Source organism: Asterias amurensis, chromosome 10, assembly GCF_032118995.1.
Source record: "Asterias amurensis chromosome 10, ASM3211899v1".
In the NCBI taxonomy this organism is placed as follows: domain Eukaryota; kingdom Metazoa; phylum Echinodermata; class Asteroidea; order Forcipulatida; family Asteriidae; genus Asterias; species Asterias amurensis.
The window spans coordinates 233,481-245,851 of NC_092657.1; the positions used below are offsets into that span (position 1 = coordinate 233,481).

General features: G+C 40.7%; 1 protein-coding gene across 3 annotated transcripts in view; it reads right to left on the reverse strand.

Moving 5' to 3' along the window:
* The window catches only part of LOC139942867 (secreted frizzled-related protein 5-like), a 30,609-nt gene extending 26,358 nt beyond the window's left edge, over positions 1-4,251 (reverse strand). For 2 of the 3 annotated variants that reach the window (XM_071939669.1, XM_071939668.1), the window contains exon 1: positions 3,156-4,251. In XM_071939669.1, coding sequence (XP_071795770.1) covers positions 3,156-3,642 — 487 coding nt within the window. In that variant the 5' untranslated portion in view covers positions 3,643-4,251. The remainder of the gene's footprint in view (positions 1-3,155) is intronic. The other variant, XM_071939667.1, reaches the window with a different exon arrangement.
* Positions 4,252-12,371: the final 8,120 nt, after the last annotated feature.

Here is a 12,371-nt window from a genome sequence, read left to right on the forward strand (position 1 = left end):
CAGTTCATAATATGTCATTTTGATTTTAACCTTTTTGTTTTGAGGCCAATGTATGAGCACCCTATTCAAAGTTCATTACGTTGCGTAACTGTCCAAACACCTGTCACCGTAACAAATTGGAACCACCAACACATCAATTAAAAATGTATCCTGCCTGTATCAATTTAAACAACTGTCAAGCCATGGTCAAGCTACATATCAAAGTATATCGGCCAAATACATAAAGCAGAGAAAGAACATACCGATTTAGTGTTTGATCATGGTTTGAAGTATGGCCACTGTTTGCCCTACATCTTACTAAGAACACTGCGTAAAATTGTTATAACGATTACTCAAAACAAGAAGAAAGTGTGACCCACAGTCCTCCGTTTATTGTTAATACTGACAAATTCCGAACATTGCCAAGATTTGTTTGAAATGTCGAGGGAACTGTACGAATCATAGTGTGATATTTGCAAGCAATCATTACAACAATATTATTGGATGAATAATCGTGCTGTGGTATGACTGTACCTTAAAAGGAACAAGATATAGTCTTTCGTCAAGCCTACTTCACCTAATTATGATGGAGCAACAATTATCTCAAGAAATTGAAAACATCCTGTTGCCTTTAAACTAGTTGAACTGCGGGGCAGTCCTTTTTCTTCTTCTGCTAGAAAGGGTTGGCGTCTGACTGTGAACTTGTTAAAGGCTAAATGTCGACAAGTCCCATACTTTCATTAGATTCCCGCTATACCTAATGCATCCAGTAAGGATTAATAAATAAACCTGTGTCAGTTTCACTTTAGTCATGGTGTTGTTCACCATAAAGTACAGAGAAAGTATTACAACATTTCAGAATTTGTTGATGAGTTTGTAAGTTTAATTAGAGCCTTTGTGTTGTTTTAAATTCAAGTCAGAATTAACTGACCGAGTAGGTTGATTTGGTTGCACGTTTATGACATAAATTCTTAAGTATCTCTGATACCCTTTCCTTAATGGTATAACTATTCATATATTCCTTTCATACTTAATATAATGACATGACAAAGAGGAATTCAACCCCATTTTAGTTTTTCTTTGTTGGGATTCAGTGTTTGATGGAGAGTCCAAACCACAGTGTGCTTTAGGTGCTTGGGGGCAACACGCACCGGAGAGTCGCTTCAGAATGCCTGTCAAGATCGGTGCCGGACTTCAACCAAGTCCAGACTTCGATTCTGCCAGACAGACTTACTTCAATATCTGACACACATAACAAAACGACAAAAACAAGACACGCCAAATTCTTTACCACTTTACCATTTTGAGAGGGACAGAAATTGTACAGAAGAATGGATGAAACTATATCGTCTTTCTTTAAAAAAAGAATTGTGAACATTTTCACGAAATATACTCTTTTCTTTCACGAATACCCTTTTCTTTTACGAATACCCTTTTCTTTCACGAATACCCTTTTTTTCATGAATGTATGTTTACCTGTTTGAGATTGTTGAAGATGCTTCTTTAAGATGGATAAGTAAACATCGTACATTGGGGTCAGTATAAGTAGGCTTAAAGGCGCCTTCAACACCTTGAGGTGTTTAAAAACTTCCATAATATGAAACATGGTAATAATTACCAAATGGTGCTCGTTTTTCGTAATGGATTAGTTTGTTCCGTTTTTTAAGACATCTTCCTAGCCACTGAACTGGCTTGGGACTATACCCACAACTAAGATAGATTAGCAACCACTACTAGAAAGGAAGACACATTCGCCACATTTCCTCTTTTTAAAAACAGCTTTCTGCTTTCAAAATGAGGCACATATTTCACTACGTGGATTTATTCGGCATATAATAGCACACGATAGGACAGGGAAGGTCTGGTTTATGACGTAATGAGGTTGGTCATGAGTTACCTAGGATACTGGGTTCTATTGGGCCACATGAACAAAACATTACGGTATGCGGGCATCAAATAGCAATAACATATTCCGGAAAATGTAGCTTGAATTCTGTTATAATTCCAAGTAAAACTCTGAATAATTGACCCAACTTTGCGTTATTCGAACATGAACGACCTTTTATACTTTGCTTCAAACGGTCTAACACTATCACTTTTATGAACCATGCCTGAACGCCTACCAATATTACTCTTTGACAAACAGACCTTGCAGACATATGTTTTCATATCTTTGTTATTATGCACATCAGTTGCCCGTAAGATCTTTCGATAGTAGACGACTAGACGACTATAGATAACACAGTGGTTTCACTTTGGAACCCCGAGCAAGATAAGGCGCCGTGTTTTCATCAATCTGGACCCATCGATCTATACGCCTCGCTACGGTCCAGTCCAGGCTAACTGTCTTAACAATTACTTGCCTATGGAATAAGGTTCCTGGGTACGTAATAATGACTACATCCGTGGTTTTGGGCAATCATGGGTAGTCCATCCGACTACCCACCCGTAGGGAGTCTTCCAGTACCGTCCGAGTTTTAATTAAAGTTGCAAGTAATGTTACGATAATATTTAGTGAACAAAATAGAATTAGCTGTTGCAAACTGCTTACAACCAAAAGACCCACGGACAAAAAATAAATAAATGGCCTGACGTTTCAACATGTACAATATTGCTTCACATAGACGTGTCAGAAGAATTAGGGAATACCATCATCACCTTAAAATACAAATAATGACAGCTTTTAAATTATTCCCCCACCACCATTCACAAACCCCACTCCCCCACTCTATCACCACCACCGATTCGCCGAAACTCTCATCACATTCTAACAATTCCAAACAGTAACCAGATTTCGAATGAAAATTTTAGAGCTACCATATTGACATAAATAAAGAAAAACATGACCAAAATTTGATTTGGTTCCAGAACAGTTCCCAATGCTCACATCGTCTGTTTATGGTCTAAGTAGTAATCACATCAGAGTCAATCTGTCACTATTAACTTCTCGTTGATTAAATTAAAGTAGAAAGTTCACTAATTACAGTTCTGTATAATGATTGATTGTGCACTATTATAAAAGCTGATTGTGTCGATAGGATTTGTGCTAAGCCATGATCAGTGAGCCATTACATTGCCTGAATGGACCATTGAGCAATGCAATGAATAAACTACATGAGTTGATTACCTAATTGATTGATTGATTGATTGATTGATAGATTGATTGGTCTACTCACCTGTTGGTAAGCTACTTGACATGGTGGGCTGGTCTGTGGTATTCTTCTGCCTCATCTCAGATTGGATACAAAGACCGTTGTCTTCAGGAAACAGATCACATTCTAGCATAGATGGCCACGGGAAACAATTCTTCAGCATGATCGGCTCACAGTTCTGCCGGACTTTTCTGCAGAGTGACCGGCAGGGGTAAATGGGTCGATCCAGACAAACCGGGGAAAACAACGAGCAAAGAAAGAGTTGCGTATCATTGTCACAGTTTACAATCAGTAGTGGGATCCAACCTTGAGATTGGTCTTTGACTTCAAAGATGGAGTCGTGATCCAACAGGTTGGGCATTCTCATCTGGTTATAGCCGATGTTTTGACAGAGAGCTAAATCGCTGGGTATATCCACACATGTGGGTTTAGTAATCCTCCCGGACAGATCCATAGCAAAGCCGCAAGTCATGCCGACAAAACAGGCAAATAACACGGCCTTCTCAATCATGATGACGACGGTGAGTTGTAAACCTTCTCGGTGTCTGAGTTCAACTCGGTATGCTATCCCTCTGAAGCAGCAGTAGTAGCAAGGGCTACTAAACCCCGGCCTGGTCCTTTATTCGCAGGTAACACACACACAAAACACCCCAGAACAAACACCTAGTTATTTACTCGTTCGTGTTCGTGGTACTGGGGTTCGTGTGACAGTACTATTATTCACCGTGTTCATACACGATCTGAGAAGCAGCCAGTCGGTCAATATTATAAATGAATCATTTGCTCAATGTATGTCAAGTCGCCACTCTACACAGTTTGTCCAACAATCCGAATAATATACAAGACGATATAGATCAACGAATCTATATAAAAATTGTCAATTCTACGCAGCAGTGTATACATACAGTACAGCGTCTATGGAACCAGCAAACGACGTTCACAGTCTGCAGTGACTCAACTGCCGTACAAGTCGTCTACTGTTGAAACCAGAATAAAGTCGTGTTTTAGTACCAGACGAAGCTTGTTTTTCCACTCACAGTCTGCTTAATAACACCACAGGAGGGCGTATAGAGGGGACATCGCTGAACATTGTCTGACAACACCGGAGTAAAAAGACACTATAAGATTTGCCAACCCACATTATTTGCTAATGATGTATTATTTATGCCAGTCAGATCGTGGCAGAGAAGACACTCCATTTTAAAAGGGGGGATTTTTCAGATACGTTGTTACACGTCCATTATTTCTTCAATCTTTGTGATGTATCACACTCTTTCAAGATTATATTATAAATAATAAAAGAGTCGCTCAATTTTTTTCCAAAGTTTATTGAAAACAATGCCTTTTAAAATTCTCAATAGTCTTACGTTCTAAGGTTATACCCTATTTTAAATGGTACGGTCTAAAATCAGAACTTTTGAGCGCAAAGCCTCACGTGTCAATCAATAATGGTTCCCGCCTCTTTGTGAATGTTCTCCCATTGTAGCGGAACCAGTCTAGTGTGAATCTGAAGGCTGCTGTAGCAGAGCTAATGTTTTTATCTTTCTATACAGCGATTACTGTAAAGTGAAAGTTACAATGTTGGTGTATTCTTTAGGGTTGTTCTCACGTCGTTTTAAAGACGATTCGGATGATTTAACTGGATCAATAACTGAGCTGTAATACTGGGTTTGATTAGTCAGTTAATTCTCTTTATTTAGAGTTTCCATAAAGCCGTGGTGGGTCGATTTATTGAGTTTAATCGGGATTAACAAAATGTTGAACTTTCAAAACTATAAAGTGCAAATGCATTGTTTGTACGATACTCCAATTTGGTTAAACTGATAAACAAGTACGAGCGGTAAGGTGTTAACTCAACATGAGAACATGACGATTATTCCGCACCACTTGCTGTGTAATAAAATAACCCGTCAAAATCGGTCGGGGGAAAAAAAATAGGAAAAAACATTCTAATCACGCTTTGTTTGGGGAATTTCCTGCCCACTTACGTTTTAGCATGGAGGTAGACTGATTCTTAAGCGGTCCCCCATATAACATCCAGGGAAAGGGATTACCTCTAAACTTCACTTTGCCATTCTACAGAGGAAGGGATCACCACTCAACTGAAAGCAAAAATAACGGAATTTTCTGGCCTTTCGAGTTGACGTTTCGGTGTACCGAGTTCATGGTAGTCATCAGAGTAATTTGAATTGGCAGATAAGATAATTGGCAAGCAATTAGTGTAATCGTGTACAAATGACTGCTCTTTCGAACTAGGGGCAGGGGTTGAGGTGTTTGTGGGCCCCCTGTTTCCTTGAGTTTTTTCAGATGTGAGTTCACTAACCCTTAAGACATAGAGCATGAATATGGTTTGGCTGATTACCAAACTATATGACTAGGTATATAATACCATCAGGGCTATTGGTTTTTGTAAAAATTAAAGTAATATTTCAAACTTTTCATATTTTTCACAACCATCTTAAAACAAGACACACCATTAGTATACAATAAAACACCTACAAGTTCTTTGAATAAGGCTTCCCAGTCCCAAACCACAAACCCCTTAAGCCTAATATGGTCATGAAAATGTGAAATAAACTTGACAAATATGAGCAATTTAACACTGCAGTAGGCCAATAATATGTAAAGTCATCAAACAGACGAAATTTAAAATATACTTGAAGGGTCGTTGGTGCAAGACTTCTCAATACATAACGAAGATGAATGGATGCCGAAATTGCCCATGACAGAACAGTCTCTGTACATTCCTATTGAGAAACCCAACCCTCATTGAATGAACGCCAAGATCGTTCAAGTTTCACCCAATCCGGAACTAAGCATTCAAACCAAGCCTATAGCAACCCTCCTTCAGACATTGTAACAAACACCCAACTAATGTTTGCGACCCAGATTTGCTGAGAACAACTCAAGAATAAGAAAAATCTCTTGGGACGAAATCCAAACCGATCGTTTATATAAAACCCAGTTCCCCGAGGATCACCGGGTTTGACCGTGCACTGGCCTTTATTTCCTGCCGAAGAATGGTTCGCATTTCTCGGCGGCGTTCGGTGTCGTCAGGTGTGGTGCATTGGACGTGACAGGGTGCTTGAGTTACACAGGGCCGCAGTTTGTTGGAAGAAAAGTGGATTATAAAGGTTCGACTAGTCTTACTATTGGACTGGAATTACAGGGGAAAAAACGAAGAGAGCACACAAAAATAGTTGAAAACATCGACAACCAAAGAAGAACCAGGAAAGCACAATGTGCCAACATTTTCATCTGTCCAACTTCCTTTTCAAGATAAAAAAACAAAGTGTCATGGTGAAGGCTGTGCTAACACAACAAAACTACAAGGTAAAATAACAGAACATTTTAATGGTTCTTCCTTGAACATGATAAGTAATAATAGTCAGGCAGCTTATGACCATATTTGAGATGGATGTGGACGTTCCGGACAAAAGCACCAAATTTTGTCCACGTGATCCTTAATACCTAAGCTTTGCATTTTTGATAGGAACCACCTCACCAAGACGTATTATGGCGGCCATCTTGGATTTCCAAGATGGCCGCCATTTAAAAACCTGTTTTTGCCAGTATCTCACCTCCTGAGTCACCTAGGATCACAATTATGGTGTCTAGATATACATTTCCATGGTCAAGGAATACATCTTCACCACTTAGCAAAGCAACAGTGCTTTATTTCCTTTGTATGGCGGCCATCTTGGATTTTTAAGATGGTAACCATATGAAAAACCCATATTTGCCGGTATCTCGCCTCCTAAGTCACATGGAATCACAAATAGTGTGTCCAAATATATATTTCCATGGTCAATGGATCCAACTGTACCACTCAGAAGAGCAGCAGTGCCTTCTTTCTTTTATATAGCGGTCATCTTGGGTTTTCAAGATGGCCGCCATATGAAGAAAACACATATTTTATCAATATCTCACCTTCTAAATCACTTATAATCACAATTATGGTGAACAAATATACATTTTCATGGTCAAGGAATCTAACTGTACCACTCAGAAGAGCAGCAGTGCCTTCTTTGTTTTGGATGGTGGCCATCTTGGGTTTTCAAGATTAACGTCATGTGAAGAAAACCCATATTTTTTATCAATATCACACCTAAATCACTTATAATCACAATTACAATTATGGTGACCAAATAATATACATTTTCATGGTCAAGGAATCCAACTGTACCATTTAGAAGAGCAGTGCTTTCTTTCTTTTATGTAGTGGCCATCTTGGGTTTTCAAGATGGCCGTCATAAGAAGACAAAAACGTATTTGCCAATATATCACCTTTAAGCCACTTAGAGTCACAATAATGGCTTCTTAATATATATTGTTATGGTCAAGGAGTGCAACTGTACCACTTGGCAAAGCAGGCCATCGATCACTTTCAATATTGCTGCCAAGTATAAACCCATTCAATATCTCACCTCCTTCGTTCGTTGATCTGGATCACAAATTTGATATTTGACAACTTGGGTCATACCCCACCTAGTACAACTGCAAAAGGTTAAATTTCATAGCACACTGGTCCAGACGTGGCAGGTGATTTGATGGCATTGTCTTGGCCAGATAATAGTAGATCTGGGCCAGGTATGATGTTAGATCTGAGCTAGGTCTGGCAACACAAGGTGAGATGTTGTTAGATCTGAGCCAGGTCTGGTTACACCAGGTGAGCATCTAGTGCGCATTCTTGATTGGCTGTCGAGAGTCCATGTCTCGGCTCCTTACAGAAGTACAGACTCAACTGTGGCAACTGTTGATGTCACCGTGGAGACCTCACTCGCCTCATGCCATGAAGTGCCTTCCATGCCAAGACTCTCCTTACTCTTAAACTACTTATTGTACAGTATGATACGGCTAGTGACCTTAAACATGTAAATGAAACAAAAGAGGGGTTGAGCCAGAAGAGAGGCAATGGAGATCCCCAGATTATAAGTTATTACGAGTTGCCTAAAAGATTGGAGTGACAGCAGAGTGAAAAAACCCACACATTCCAGTGACTGAGGATGGACTCTCGTTCGAAATATTGGCTGGAGTTCTGCAAGGCGACACGCTGGCTCCATTTCATTGCACTTGACTACGCCCTGAGACGAGCCCTCAAAGAACACGAGGATCTAGGCTTCACCATCACCCAAGAAAGTTTAGAAGAATCGGCCCAGTGACCCTCTCCGACCTAGACTTCGCAGATGATATAGTCCTACTGTCTGACAACATCATAGAGGCGCAAGAGCTACTCTGCAGAGTTTAGTCGAAGTGTGAGAAGGTTGGTCTCCATCTCAATGCCAAGAAGACGGAGTATATGGTATACAACATTGGGGATCATGCTCCGCTAAAAGACCTTAGGAGGTTCATCACTAAAGGAGGTGGACGACTTCAAGTACCTCGGCTCCACGATGCAGAGAACAGAGAAAGACATCAAAGTCCATAAGGCGCTTGCATGGAAAGTCCTCCATGCCATGAAGAAGATCTGGACATCTCAGCTCCCAAATGGTTTAAATCTGAGATTCTTTCATGCGGTAATAGAAACCATCCTGCTGTACGTGTGTGAGTCTTGGACTCTCAACAAGGCGATGACCAAATCTATCAGTGGTTGCTACACCAGGATGCTACACCAGGATGCTACAGATGGCACAGAATGTCTCCTGGAGGGATCACATCACCAACCTTGAGCTGGTCACTGTCTACGGCACCGAGAGCTACCAGCCAATAAAGTCATCATGTGGGAGCCCACTCACGGCAGGTGCGGCCCTAGAAGACCCACCAAGACTATGCTAAAGACCCTGTTTGAAGACGCAGAAGTAATCAACAAGGAGGAGCTAATCAGCTGTATGCAGGATAGAGTTGTGTGGCGTGTCAGACATAGAGCCTGACTCAAACATGCTGCAACGCGACAACTTGGGTCGACTGAGTGAGTGAGTGAGTGAGTGAGTCTCGATGATGACAGCCAATTATTGGTTCCTAGGGGACTTTTTTACCTGGTGCTTTCAAGGCCTTCATTAAAACTTAAAACTCCCAGATAGCCACCATAAAAAAGAAAACATTGCTGCTGTTCTATTTGTATGCATTAGCCATGCAAATGTATGTATTTGACGTGACTTATAAGTTACATGTAGATCTTGAAAACCCAAGATAGCCACTATATATAACAAAGAAGGTACTGCTGCTCTTCTGAGTGGTACAATTAGATTCATTGACCATGATAATGTATATGTGGTCACCATAATTGTGGTTATAGGTGATTTAGAAGGTGAGATATTGATAAAATATGTGTTTTCTTCGTATGGCGGCCATCTTGAAAACCCAAGATGGCCGCTATATAAAAGAAAGAAGGCACTGCTGCTCTTCTGAGTGGTACAGTTGGATCCATTGACCATGGAAATATATATTTGGACACACTATTTGTGATTCCATGTGACTTTGGAGGCGAGATACCGGCAAATATGGGTTTTTCATATGGTTACCATCTTAAAAATCCAAGATGGCCGCCATACAAAGGAAATAAAGCACTGTTGCTTTTCTAAGTGGTGAAGATGTATTCCTTGACCATGGAAATGTATATCTAGACACCATAATTGTGATCCTAGGTGACTCAGGAGGTGAGATACTGGCAAAAACAGGTTTTTAAATGGCGGCCATCTTGGAAATCCAAGATGGCCGCCATAATACGTCTTGGTGAGGTGGTTCCTATCAAAAATGCAAAGCTTAGGTAATAAGGACCACGTGGACAAAATTTGGTGCTTTTGTCCGGAATGTCCACATCCATTCGCTAAGCTGCCTGACTATAACATCCCGAGGATTAATTAGAACCTGTGTTTATGGAGAGCGATAGTACCCAGGAGCCGAGGGGGACACAAGGAACCCCAGACGTTCCATCTTAGATCCATGGATGTTTCCTGACCCTCTGCTCAAACATCCCTGGCCTTTCCCTGGCCCTGCTTCGGACCCCTTCCGTTCTGTCTTCAACAGTCTACATGATTGACCTTTTGTTTGTACAAAAAACAAAAACTGATTGCCACCACTGGCTCGTGTCAAAGTAAACACAGTGGGAGGGCTCGAACCAAACTAATTAGCATAATGAATTGGTCAAACGGTCTCAACAGGTGTTTGAATGACAGGTGTCAACCACACATTAAAGGGAGAAGTTTAAAGGGAATGCATTAAAGGAGTTTAAAATAATGGAAAGTTAACGTTTAAAATAGAGGCAGCATTCCGTACACTCTACCATACAGAGCAAGAACACTTGATTTAAGGTTCCATGCTCTGTGCACGTAAGGACCAAGTAAAACATTGCATCTTTAAAAAGGAATAAAATGTGTCTCTGAACCAGCGTTGTTTTCAAAACAAATTAAGTCGATTATAACGTAATCTACCACAATTAAAAACATTGCAAATCTTTGTTTGTTGCCAAACACACTTGCTATTAAATTTACAATTTGGACCGTCTGTCACAAATTAAAGGGTGTATCGGCATTTTTCAAATGCTATCCCTACAAAATAAACACGACAGATTTATTTTCTTTAAATGTCGCTTCAATGATAACATAATTATTTGAAGCTTTGGGCTGGTGGACCGGGGGTCAACAACACTGATAACCAGCAACCCAATTAGCACAACAATGTTGATTGCTAAGAAGGTCGAACAATTAACCAGTAATTTAAGGTTGACCAGTCACTGTCAATCCGAGCCGTAATGAGACCACAGAGATGAGTGGATGGAGTGGTCACTGACCATCTAAGATGAGGGCGGGGGGGGGGGGTACCTCAGTGCTTGATCCTTTGATGTCGATACTTTGTGGAACGATACTTGGTCTGATCACTGTGTATCCCTTCATTTATTAGTTCTGGTTGTTAAGCCAATGATTCGCAGAAAAGCTTAAACTTTATCACTAAACAAGCCAAGAATCATGATGAGAGAAGACAAGGAAGGAAGTTTCAGGTTTTAGACTGTGGGAGGCAAACCCAAAACATTTATTCTCAGGAAAACCAACGCCATTCTAGTAGGTTGAAGACTGAAAACCCAATCCACATTCTGCCCCAAGGCGTTTATGTTTCTGACGTCAATGGTGGTTTGCTAATCTGCTCCTTTTCTTCATAGAGCAAAAGACCTTGCTTTATGATTTCTCAGAGATTTGAGCAAGTGCTCAATACTGCAATACTTTTACTGCAATACCTTTTCACCAAGTGATAGGGATCGTAGTAATGAAAACTCTATGTACTTCATTCATTCATTCAAGCCCAAAGTTCGGTCTCTCTTTTCAATGGTGAAAACCCTTCACGCCTCGGTTTCAATCACATGATCAACAACCAATCAATATGGCTGCCACCATGAAGGGGCCAAAGGGAAGTACTGTACCACCACGCCCATTGTACCCGTGTCTCCCCCAAAGTATACCCTACTTGATCCGACCATCGACCCACCAGAGGTCCCTCTTTCCCTGGCTGGATAGATATGTACCACCACCCTTTAACTAGAATGAAGGATTACAGGCGCAACTGCACTGCAGCCTACCAGACTAATAAATAAAGCATCACTCCGACTAATACCGGTGACCCATTGGCCCTGGCACGTTACCGTGCGATACGCGCCTTTGTCGGCCAGGACTAACCTCTCGACCCGCTCCCATTAATATTCACCAGTATACTTGTCAGTCGTACTTTTTATTTGTTCACTTTCCTTTGCTAAAGCACGACAAAAATAACCTCGTCTGAATGCACATTATTGGATAGCTTGAATTTAAAAACATACAAGTAAAAGTTGTCAAATTTCTTTCTTTCCGGACCGTCGTATCTCCAAACGGTGACTCTGAAATCAATGAGATATCCGAACTGCTGGCTTGGCTGTGCATGTGGCTTCTGGCCAAAATGTTATAAACTTTATTCAACGTAGCCGCATAAGCAGTCAACTACCAAACATACCGTAGGTAGTTATTAGTAAGGGAATCAATGTGTGGTCAAGAGGTTTTCAACGAGTGGTTTATAAAAATAATTATAATTGTTCAATGATTTCTCTCAACACAACACCCCTCCAGCTATGGAATGGTAAGGCCCTCTGGTAAACAACTCCTTATAAGGGAATGTTGTGCGCGTCGCGCGTATCGCGTGATGTGGCCGGTTTGTTCCAGACGTTGCTCTCAACCAATAGGAATGAAGAAACTGTCTTATAAGCACAGGTGCAAGCTCACGTGTCACGCCCATGTTTCAACACTTTTTACTGGTGTTACATAATCATCCGTATCAAAA